Below are 12,099 nucleotides of genomic sequence, written 5' to 3'. Positions count from 1 at the left end.
CTGCCGATGAAATATCTCTCTATTACCCTCGCCATTCCTTATCTCTATGTCTCACGCTCTCTCTCACTCTCTCTCATTCTCACTCTCTTTCTCTCTCACGCTCTCTCTCTCTCTCTCTCTCTCTCTCTCTCTCTCTCTCTCTTTTCTCCCTTTCCCTCCCTCCATTTCCACCCCTCCCTTTATCCCACCCTCTCTCACTTCCTCTATCTCGCTCTCTTTCTCTCTCACTCTCTTTTGCCCTTTCTATCTCCTCTCTCTCTCTCTCTCTCTCTCTCTCTCTCTCTCTCTCTCTCTCTCTCTCTCCCCCTCCCACTCTCTCTCTTTCTCTCCCTTGCTCTCTCTCTCCCTCTCGCTCTCTCTCTCTCGCTCTCTCGCTCTCTCTCTTTCATAGAAGCGTTCGTAAACTCTTCCATCTTCTAGACCGCGAGCACAGCGCCACAGCATCGCCTGGCTTCTTAGCTCACTGTGGCGCAGAGAAGGTGGCAGTAAAGTAACGGAATCGTAAAGTAACATCCTACGCAGCGAACAGCACGCCATGGCATCAAAGGATACCACAGCGTCAGCCTTTGCCAGTGTCAGCAGGGAGATCACAGGTGAGCTGAGATTACTTTTCCCTGAGATGGGATGTTTACCCTTCAAACTAAAAGACCACACGCAGTCCCGGAGGTCAAGTCTGAGGATAGCGGTTTAGCAGTGTTCTCCAAACTATTCTACAATGGGCCGCAGTAGGTGCAGGTTTTCATTCTAACCCAGAAAGAAGGCACCTTTTCACCAATTTGGTGTCCTACAAGTGCAATCAGTGGATTGCAGTCAGGTGCTTCTTTTTTCTGCAGAAACCTCACTGATCAAAATGTTTGTGGTGGATCGGCTGGAACAAAAACCTGCACCCACAGCGGTCCTTGAGGACCGGTTTGGGGACCCCTGGTTTAGAGGGACACATGGAGTTTGTTTGATAGACTTCTAGTGCTTCTATTCGTAGTTAATTGTTAGCTATCAAGTTAGTTAGTTATAGTTACTGCGGCAATAAATGTCTAATGGTAAAAGCGGACTTCATGGCTGTTGAACCTGTGAATGTTCAAATCATAACGATTCTATGCACTTTTTGAAACATTTGGAGTTAATTCCCATAGGAACATTTATTGCTCCACGGGAAAATGACCATTTACGATATTGTGTAGCACTCTCTTTTTAAGACATGATGTTATGTTTGGACTGGAGGTATTATACAAGAAGCCGGTCTCTGCTAATTATCCTGACTGGGTTGACTACTTTAATCTAGGTGTTTACCAGTTCATCTTGGTCAACAGCCTTTCTGTCTGGCCGTTGTGCATTAAGCCATCAACACACCTGCCAGATCCAAGCCAATGGGGGCATAAAGGCCTCCCTATCAGAGTGAGCGCGTCCATGAAAGTGCCAAAAAGGCAGTTGGGATGAGTGGCCAAATTAAAGTAGAACAGGGGCATCAACCCTTCCAAGAGCTCCATTATTCCAACCCTGCCCTCATTGCTTTCAGAGTATCCAAGTTCGCTGAAGTAGGTGCAAAGTGTGTTAAAAGATTTAAGCATTTGGGTTTTATCAAGCTTAGTGTCAACAACGTTCTGTCTCTGGTTGATCTATGTACAGTACACCCTTGGGTAAATCCCTTGGCTGATTGTTTCTCCAGGGTGAGACCAAAATCGTATGTTGCAGGGAAAAAAAAGAAAATGAAACAATTCTTTTTACAGAGAGGGTTCGGAAAAGCAACTGCACACAGCATGCCTCTAGAGTAGACGCACTTTCATTAGCCTGAGCCATTTCAGTACACTTATATGATGTGGCCCCTGGATGTGCTAACCTGCATTGCATTGCATCTTTGAAAATATGTGCATTTTGCTGTTGGTATAGCTAATTGGCAGAGGAGATAGATAAAATTAGAATTTTCAATTCTTGTCCCACAAGCTTGCAGTACTAGATCTGTCTAGGTTTCATTGGAGTGCGCCAGGTTCTTTCTATTGAACTCTGAGTCTAAAAATAGACCTGCTACAGTAGGTGATTGTTTTGAGTTTCTCTCTGTGTTAACAGTGTGTGTTGGCTCATCCTGGGGCAAAAGCGGTCTTTGAAACTACCAATTTCTGTCATAAACCCTAAATTTACATACCTCTGAATTTAACTCATTTACCAACAGCCGTTTGTAATGCAGCCATTCCAATATGCGTTGTTCTATTTATTTAGTAAACATGTGACATATGCAGCAAAATTAAAAAATAGTTAAATAGCATAAAATATATATTTGGTTATACAATATCTCGATTTAGGAGTCTTTATTTTTGAAAAAATAGCGCAAAGTGCTTCGTATAGGAAGCATTTGAATAGGTGTTGGTCTGCTGGTTCCTCCTTTGTAAATGAGGACACCAAATTTGGGAGAAAAAAAAAGTGTAATTTATGTTACAAACAACATATTACATTTTAATACTTGATTAGAGTAATTTTTGACATGCAAGGTTGATTCGGGTAGAAATGATAAGTCAGGCATGTTGTTTTTTTCTTCCAAAAGCATAAAACTTTACCACCATAGACAAAAACGTTTTTTAAAGACCAACTGTAAAAGATTTTAGTAAATTTATGTTAAATAAGTGATCAAATTTAACGTGAATAATGAAATTATGAACAAAATTGAAAACAAAACTGATTAAAAAGGCAGCTATGTACACAAGACGCACTGTATTATTGGATGCAGCCAGGCATGGCAAAACATACGCCAGCTTAAACATACGGACACACGCTAAAAACACGTTTTTAAAAAGGCAACGGAAGCAAAACTGAGTTCGGTTGGACTTTATTTAGCCATTTTACAATGTACTCACATTTTTTGATCAATCATCACCCACAAATCCATCAAAGTCCTTATTTTCTGTATCCGAACTGAACAATTGTGCAATAATCTATCAAAAATGTCGGGTTCGCTCTCGTCGTTGTCAGTCACTCACATTTCCATGTGGCTCCACAGAAATGATGCCGAACAAAAGCCCGAACAACAGTGCAAGCAGACCCGTTAGTCCAAGCGGTCACAATCCATTCGCGAATAGTGGCGTAACTAGCCCGGCTAGTGCGTTACTTTGAACGCCCAGTTGATGCTGATGTCCAGCGGTTGGAGTTCTTTAGTTAAGCCTCCGGAAATGACGGCAAGCTCAGAGTTCATTTGCTTGACTTGATTTTTCACCGCTGCTGTGAGATGGGCACGCATGGAGTCGCAAATCAAGAGTGACGGCAAGGCATGGAAAAAGCCATCCTGTCTCTTAACATACACCTCACCTAGCCAATCTCTCATGTTCTCCTTGTCCATCCAGCCCTTTTGGTTGGCTTTCACGATGACGCCGGCTGGAAACTTTTCTTTCGGCAGTGTCTTTCGCTTAAAAATCACCATAGGTGGTAGTTTCTGTCCATTAGCATGGCAACCAAGAACGACAGTAAAAGCCGACTTATCGTGCCCCGTTGTGCGTATCGCTGTTGTGCTGGTCCCCTTCTTCTCCACAGTGTGGTTCATCGGGATGTCGAAAGTCAGCGGGACCTCGTCCATGTTGGTTATGTGGTTAGGCTGTATACATTTATCGGTAATCTTCTTACTGCAGTAGGTGCGGAAAATGGCTAGCTTTTCAATGCAGTCCGCTGGAAGTTGCTGCGCCACGGTTGTCCTCGCTCTAATGGATAGATGGTGCCGTTTCATAAAGCGAAAGCACCAAGACGGACCTCCTTGAAAATGTTAATTTTTCAATTCTTCTGCAAGCGCTTTTGCCCTCAGTCGAATGGTGACTGTGGAAACGTTTCTCCCAACTGCTCTTTAATCAAGAATCCACCGCTCCAGTTGGTTTTCCAAGTCGGGCCACCTCGCCTTGTTTCCACGGAAACTCAGCTTCTTCTTCTTGACTTGGCGAAGCTCGTTCTCCTGCTTCCTCCATTTGCGAACCATGGATTCGTTGATCTTAAATTCCCTCACGGCTACTCGATTCCCATGTTCCTCTGCATAATTGATGGCTTGAAGTTTGAACTGAGCTTCGTAAGCGTGTCTCTTTGTAATAGTCATTTTTGGGGGTCTTTAGAAACCAAACCGAAGTTGTTTTGCAATAATGCACATACCCACACATACCCATATATACTGGTACCTGCTAGGGGCGTACCTTTAGCGTCTTATTACACGCACACCCTTCACTCATTGACAGACTTCCGCATGCATGTTCCCACGTCCGCCTTTTCTCTATCTAACCAGCGTGTCGACCAGTAGTGCTCTCAGTCAGGCTTTGGAACTCGGCGCATACACAAGGCGTTCCGCATTATAAGGCGCTCTATCTATTTTGGAGAAAATTTAAGACTTTTAAGTGCGCCTTATAGTCGTGAAAATACGGTACATTTTGTGGTCTTTAAAATGTGCAATCATTGATGCCAAAATGTGTACTGAGTTTTCTTTATATTTTTTTTCCAATGAGGAGGTATTATTTCACTGGTTGCCCACGTGATTTGGATTTTTGTTGGCCTGAAGTCGTGCTGTTGCTTATGTAAATTCTGATTGTTTATGAAAGCAGACATTCCAGACATTCTTTTCAACCTCTGGATGCTCATAAACAGACGGATGTAATTAAATAACGACTGATTTAAATTATTGCATTTGTTTTTAGTATTTGTATTTGTCATGATCCGCCCTTGGTTGCGGAGCGAAGTGCGACCCAGAAATGCAAGGAGTTGATGACAAACGGAGTGCTGATGCACAAAATTAAAGGCATTAATAAGAACTAACAGAAAATAAACATAAAAACTTAGGACTTAGTAAAAATCGTTTAAATACACACAAAAGGGCTGATTACCAATCACACACACCTGGCCAGATAAAGGAATGGGAGCCCGGAGGGCCATAAGAGGTGAAAGGCACACAATCATCCAGACAGCACAAACAAGGAAAAACACGCCCACACCCACCCAAAACCCAACAAAACGTGACAGTTTTAAAATTGTTTATTACGAAGCAAGAAAATGCCAGTTTCCATGTCCAATGAAATGCCATTTTGTGGGGGACACACTTTTTTAATGGATATTTTTATTTATTTGATAATTTTCCCTCTGTATATAAAATATTCAGGTTATGAAAAGCTTTGATGCAAAACCTTTGTTTCCAAGATACAATAAAACAATCCAAGTTACGAAATTAAACATTCCCCCAAATGGAAATACGCTTCCTGCATCTTCGATTTTATTTTGTTGTCTTAGACTTTCCCATTGGCTATCTCCTAGCACTCCCAATTGGCTAGAAGGAGAAGAAGCATCTCCATGATACTGGAACTTTAGCTCACTCTTGGCTGATGTTAAACCCGTCTGAACAGCGGGCCACCCTGCGAGAGATGGGAGCCAAACAGCAGCCCGACCTGAAAACAGTGCGCTGTAGGCAGACAGGGATGCCATCCTTGTCCGTGTAGTGGCCACCGGCTGAGTATGAGTGTGACTGTCCAGGCAGGCTAAAGCCATCAGCAACAAAAGAGCAATTCAAATTCATTGAATAATTACTAATACCACAGTTTTGGCTGTCACAAATGACAGAGGTGCTGCTAGTATTTACAGAAACACCTTGTAGTTTAGCGAGCTACTAGCTTCGGTCTTAATTTCCAGTGAGCAAGTTGTTGTCCAGCTCCCCTCTTAAATGTTGCGAGTACCTTTTTTTCTCTGCTCCGGCCACATTTTCTTCCCGCATTGCTCCAGAGGCAGTTTAAAAATGTCCAGATTGTTGTGGCTACTTTGTGTAGATCAACATCTCACCAAGTGCTTGTTAAATACATTCAGAGCAACTTCAACTGCAGCCTGCTTATATTTCCATTGAAAACAATGTTTGCAGACTTGTTTGCCAAACATGAATGGTAGAATGATTGATCATTCAAAATTGTCCCTAGTTGTGAATGTGAGCGTGCATGACTGTTGCCTCATGGGGCCCTGCGATTGGCTTGCATTTAATTCAGGGTGTGTACCCTGCATACTGCCCGTTGTTGGCTGGGATGGCCACAAGCACCCCTCTGACCTTCATGAGAGTAAGTGGCTCAGAAAATGAAGGAATAACTGTACCCGAGTATAAATTGCATACTTGGCCTAAGTATGAAAAAATACGGCAATTTATAATCCAGAAGATACGTTCAATAAATGTTTACTAGTAGTTTAGTATTTCAGTGTCTAACGTTTAATATTTAGTACTTTAGTATTTTCTTTTTTTCTCATTCTTCCAGAGAGCATCAGGAAGGTTTTGGACAAACAAGCCATTAAATTTGTGAGAGCTATCAAAATGGACACCAGGAGTGGTAAATCAGAAGATAGGATTCTGGTAAGTGACTCCTTCCGACATCTATATTTTACTCTGCTTTATTGTCAAATCACCTGAATGAGTTATTGATTGCTGAAGTTGGGGCATCATTATGTGTGACTTGATGAATACGGAACTGATACACACAAGCGTCTTTGACACCAAACCGGAATCAATGAAGTTTAATTGGGAGAATTTAATAAATCATAAGAATAAACACATACATTAAATCCTGAAACACTAAACAAAAATGTTGAAAAGCAGGTCTTAAGGCACATGCTGCCGAGGCAGAGGAAAGTGGACACTGTGTCATGGCCTACTGAATCCAACAACAGTTTATTAGATGTGGCAGGATGGCCTTAATACCGCAGGCAAGCCCTTGGTGTGTACATGTGTGAGCCTGTCATTGTACTGTACACTACATCACTACTATTTAAGTGTTGTTTTTGTATTGTTGGGAATTTTCTGTATTCTTATAGAGGAAATGCTATGGGGGTGTGCTATGCATTCAAGGTGCCTTGATGGCCAAGGCCACATTCACAAGAGAATTGCCTAGTGGTTCCACTAGTTTGTTTCCCTGGATGGAGATAAAAAAGTGAAATAGGTGAAAAATATATAACATTTATAAAACAATTCAGTTTTCTTTGTTGCAGTTCTTTAGTTCTGACACCTTCCCACCATCCTTCTCCTTTTAGCACCATTACCTCCCCTCCCCAATATTTTTGCCATGTCCTCTCTTTGTTTCCTTGCTACCTCCTTCTTCGCCCGTCATTTCAATCACTCTCATTCTCATCACCGCTCCCTGATTGTCCTACTCCCCCCAGCATGCTAGTTGCCTCTCTTTGCTGTCTCTCCTTTATGCCCTTGCCAGCATTTGCACCCCGCTATCCTTAATCCAGCATATAAAATTATTTGGTCCCTCTTTCCATTGAAAGGCAATTCACTGAGTTCCAAGATTATGTTTGTTTTTACTGTGCATACGGGCTATGACTGGTGTTCTAGAGTAATTTAAGAAGAAACTTAGGTTTAGGCTTTTATTCCTTTTTCAAATTGGAAAGAAAATCAATGTTGGGGTGGTGTGCTAAGCACAGGAGAGATTGTTTGAATGCATTTCTATATTGTTTTGTGGATTCACCACCATAAATTGGGGATTTTTCTATATATTCTAAATTTGAATATATGTGAATAGATTAGAGATGCACCAGATGGTTTTGATCCGAAACACTTTTTTTAAAACCAAAATAACAGTACTGAAACCGGAACTTGCTTTGGTGCAAGCAAAAAGCTTGGTAGCGTGCACTTTGCTCAGAGTGCACTCGAGTGGTGAATGAGAATGTGTTAGTTCGTTGCAGCCATTCGCATTTACAGCGCCTGAAACACTTCCCACCTTTAGATCTTCTTTGTTTTTGTCCCCTTTGAGTAGCTAAACACGGGGCTACCAGGTTGTGTTTCCAGCTCTGGAAACATTTCTTTCCCACAAGCTTACTTTACTCACGGAGATTTGACTCAATGGGGTGCATTTCATTCATGGGCCACGACGAGAAGAGCTTCAAAATGATCTCTACATTTACCCTCTGGAAACACAACTGGAAGTGACAGAATATAGAAATTTTAATACACATATAAAATACAAAAAAGGAGGCTGTGAACCAATATGAAATTATTATGTACTTTGTATTAGCATTTTAAACCTGGTTTTACTCTGTAGTTGCCTGTCTAGTTAAGAATTTTTAATTTTGTGTTTTATCTAAAGTCTATATATATATATATATATATATATATATATATATATATATATATATATATATATATATATATATATATATATATATATATATATATATATATATATATATATATATATATATATATACACATTTGTGCTGCATTTGCGTTCCCTATTTTATCATTTGCCCCCTGTTCTGCCCTTGGAGATTGAGAATATCCAGCTGTCTGTGCTGGTTGACTGTACCAGGCATCACACAATGACACATATATACACTGACAGGTGTATAGAGTCACAATCAAGAGCTAGCCAGTCCAATCCAATCGAGTAGCATAAACATACATCCGTGTTTACACACACACACACACACACACACACACACACACACACACACACACACACACACACACACACACATACACACACTTGGTTAAAATCTTTTGAACCCTTCTTCTTCTTCTTCTTCTTCTTCTTCTTCTTATTATTATTATTATTATTATTATTATTATTATTATTATAGTACTCTATTTATGGATTAAAGACAACTTGGGGAACAAACCACATCTTCAAAAGCATAGGGGGTGAAATTAGAGGGTTGTTTGATTTGCAGTGGAAGGGTGGGGGCACTCTTGGAAAAGGAGCCATGCAATGGAAGACTAGGGATAAAATATCTTATCGGCTGTGATGACCCAGTTGTTGTTCATCACTTATATATCCCGATTGGTCACTCTATTTTATGAAAGTACAGTTACATAGCTCCTACCTAATAATGGCCCATTACTGCCAGAGACTTTCTTGGTTTGACAGTGCTGAGGACAGCACATCAGTGACTTCTTTATACTCGATGGTTACATTGAGGTTCTTCTTATGAAACTTTAGCAGGCCATTGTATTTATTATTTTTTTATGTCAAGTATGCAGTGTTTAATCTGAAGATAGTTGCTACCTCTTTTGTGGTTCAAACTCCTTTCACATTGAAATTACTCATGATTGATATAATAAAGGCCTTCATTCCACAAGACAAACATCACTATTGCAGTGTTTCAGTGACTCAGCTTGCCATTAGTGAAATTTACTTTAATTGCAAAGGGTGGAAGAGAGTTAAACTTCACATTGTAGCCTTGACTTTCCACACTTTTTTTAAATAGAGAACATGGAAATATTAGGGGTCAAGTCCCATTGCCTCTCAGTATGTTTTTCATAGGTTTGGGCAATCACACAATTTTTTTTAAATTCCTGTCTAAAAGTATAATGTCCGGAACTATGCGCATTCCCTTTACAAGTGAAGGCTGGTGGACAGTGAGCAAGGGGGGAGGAGAGCAAGTTGAGAGAGGCCTATATAAGCAAGGCCTGGACGCAGCCCCAGGAAATTATTGTTCGATTTCTTTGTTTGGTGTTTTGCGGCTGTTCAATAAAGCCAATATAGCCACCACTCCGCCTTTTCCTCCGATGGAGATGCAGACGTTACCTTAGTGTCAGAAGTTCGGGCGTGAAGTTAAGGTGTCCGTTGGAAGAAGAGCAAGGATGTTGGACGTGATGTTTGGAGACTCTGGCGCTCGTGCGAAGGTGAAAGTGGAAGCCGAGGAGTGATTATTGACAGGCCAGCGATGGACGATGACGAGCTCGTTAGCTATGGCAACAAAGTTTCGCGCCAAAATGTGAGCGCCAAGTCGGAGCTGCGTGAAGAGGAGGCGGAGTTGAAACCCGCTAATGTCATTATTATTCATTACATCTTCTTCTGAGCATTGGTCTGGAACTAGCGTTCATCCCATTCTCTGTGGTGATCGGGTGGTATAATTTCAGTTTAAAATTATCGAACATTTTTATTATTATTGTTGCCAAAAATTATTTCACAATAATTAGCCTTATCGTTTTATCGCCCAGATCTACTGGTAATATTGTAAACTTTCCTGGATTATCCAGCTCCCGCCTATCGGGCAAGGAAGTTGAAGGTGCCTCTAAACCCACTCAATTTGCTGTCTATCGAGAGTCAAGAGAGGGTAGCTGTGTGTCTGAATTGTCTACCAATCTGGCATCCCCTTATACAATCAGATGCGGCGATGGTTCTTTTGAAGGACTACTAAGCGGCTCTTCTTTCGGACATGGCATACATCTTCCTATAGCTTCTCTAGGACAGTGGATCCAATCCAGTCACTCATCAGATTAAGAGACTGATGCAACTTCCACAGTGATTTTAGACCCATCAGAGACACAGGCCACTCCCAGACAACATGCGTAATATTACCTGTTTGCCATTAGAGTCCTCAAGTGGCTGTGGGAAGACATTTTGCACCCGCCTTGTACCTTGGAGGAGACCTGAAGTGCTCTCATCTAAACATGAGGCATGATTTTCAGCCACTCCTGGACAGTTGTCCAATACATCTTGAAAAACAGCAAAGCACAAAATGGCCAAAATGTGATTGAACTGCTCAATCTCGCTACATTATTTAGGGATGCAATTGCGTCATGTGAGTATTTTTGAGGCCAAGTGACAATACTTTGAGTGCAACATTATTACACTCGGTCATGATGGAGATGTCCCATTGATAATGGAGGCTGAAACATGCTTATAGGGCATTCTAATCTTATCACTTTACAGTGACAGTGAATATGCTTTCATCGATCCATCTTCTGCAATGCTTATCCTGAGCATCTAATTCACACTAGCTCAAAAGAAGCCAACTAAATTTCATGGGCGAATTTGCTCATTTATTGTGGAAAAAATAGGTTTCAGAGGTAATTTAAGCCAGCGGCAGAATGCTCTATTTTCTCATGTTTGCAGAATTCTATCACTTTTGTGTCAGTAATTTGCTAGTATAGTGTTATAGCACTCCCCTAATAGTATTACCGCTTCCTCTTTTAATGATGTGACTTTCCATATTTACCACCTGACAGTGCATGATATTTGCCCTCAGTGTTGTAATTAGGACTCGAGCTTTACTAGATTAATATAACACATGTTGATAGCCCATGGGGCGATTCTATCAAGTGTGACTGCTGACCTTCTTTCCTCCGACGCGAGGAGATAAACAAGTATTGCCCACAGGTCCTACCAATTAGAGATGAGAAACTCACAATATGATACGATTTGCGATAATAGGCTCACACAACAATTGTTAGGCGATACAACAATTGTTTATACCTTAGTCAGGAAATCATTCTACAATATTCAAATGACTGTCCAGCCAATCACAGGGCACAAGGAGACGGACAACCATTCATGCTCACACTCATACCTAACGGCAATTTAGTGTTCAATCAGCTAACCATGCATGTTTTTGGGATGTGGGAGTAAACCAAAGTACCCGGAGAAAACCCATGGAGGTGCAGGAGAACATGTACTTGTACATGTACAAGTACTTTTTGAACTATTACGCACATGTTTTTTGTGTTGTTGATAGTGACGACAGGGCCTATGTCCGATTATTATTATGTTCATACACTCATTGACAAATCCATATTGTGTAGACTCCATGGGGTAAAATATCCTAGTCTTTGTTAAGTATACGTTATTTGTCTTGTTGCAACCCTTTTATACATTTCAGGACTGGACAATGATATGAGCCATACTCGCTCGATGCCCTAGCAGTTTATAGGCTTAAGTGAGCCATGGCTCACTTGCTTGCAACCAGCTGCAAAGTCAGCTACAGTGCCGTGAAAAAATATTTGCAACCTTCCTGATTTCTGTGATTTTTTCATATTTATCACACACAAAGGTTTCAGACCGTCAAACCAATTTTAGTATAACACAGAGAGAACCCAGCAAAACGCTTCATTTCAGTTATTGCTGGCAAATTTGGCACAACCTGTTATGAGGTTCAGGGGGCAATTACTTTTTCAAAGAGGGCCAGACAAGTTTGTAATTTTTTCTTCCATGGTAAATAAAATCATCATTTAGAAACTGCATTTGGGTTGTCTCTGTGTCATACTAAAAGTGGTTTGATGATCTGAAACCTTTGTGTGTGATAAATATGCAAAAAACAACATAAATCAAGAAGGGGGTAAATACTTGTTCAGGGCACTTGTTGCAAGACATGAAATTGGGTCCTATAATTTTTTGGCCC

General features: G+C 41.0%; 1 protein-coding gene across 3 annotated transcripts in view; it reads left to right on the top strand.

Annotated features, from left to right (window-relative positions):
* The first annotated feature begins 357 nt into the window (after positions 1 to 357).
* The window catches only part of carmil3 (capping protein regulator and myosin 1 linker 3), a 74,682-nt gene continuing 62,940 nt past the window's right edge, over positions 358 to 12,099 (top strand). For all 3 annotated transcript variants that reach the window (XM_077615868.1, XM_077615869.1, XM_077615867.1), the window contains exons 1-2: positions 358 to 593; positions 6,237 to 6,331. In XM_077615868.1, coding sequence (XP_077471994.1) covers positions 536 to 593; positions 6,237 to 6,331 — 153 coding nt within the window. In that variant the 5' untranslated portion in view covers positions 358 to 535. The remainder of the gene's footprint in view (positions 594 to 6,236; positions 6,332 to 12,099) is intronic.

Source organism: Stigmatopora argus, chromosome 12, assembly GCF_051989625.1.
Source record: "Stigmatopora argus isolate UIUO_Sarg chromosome 12, RoL_Sarg_1.0, whole genome shotgun sequence".
Classification (NCBI taxonomy): domain Eukaryota; kingdom Metazoa; phylum Chordata; class Actinopteri; order Syngnathiformes; family Syngnathidae; genus Stigmatopora; species Stigmatopora argus.
This window is presented reverse-complemented; position numbering and strand designations above follow the sequence as displayed.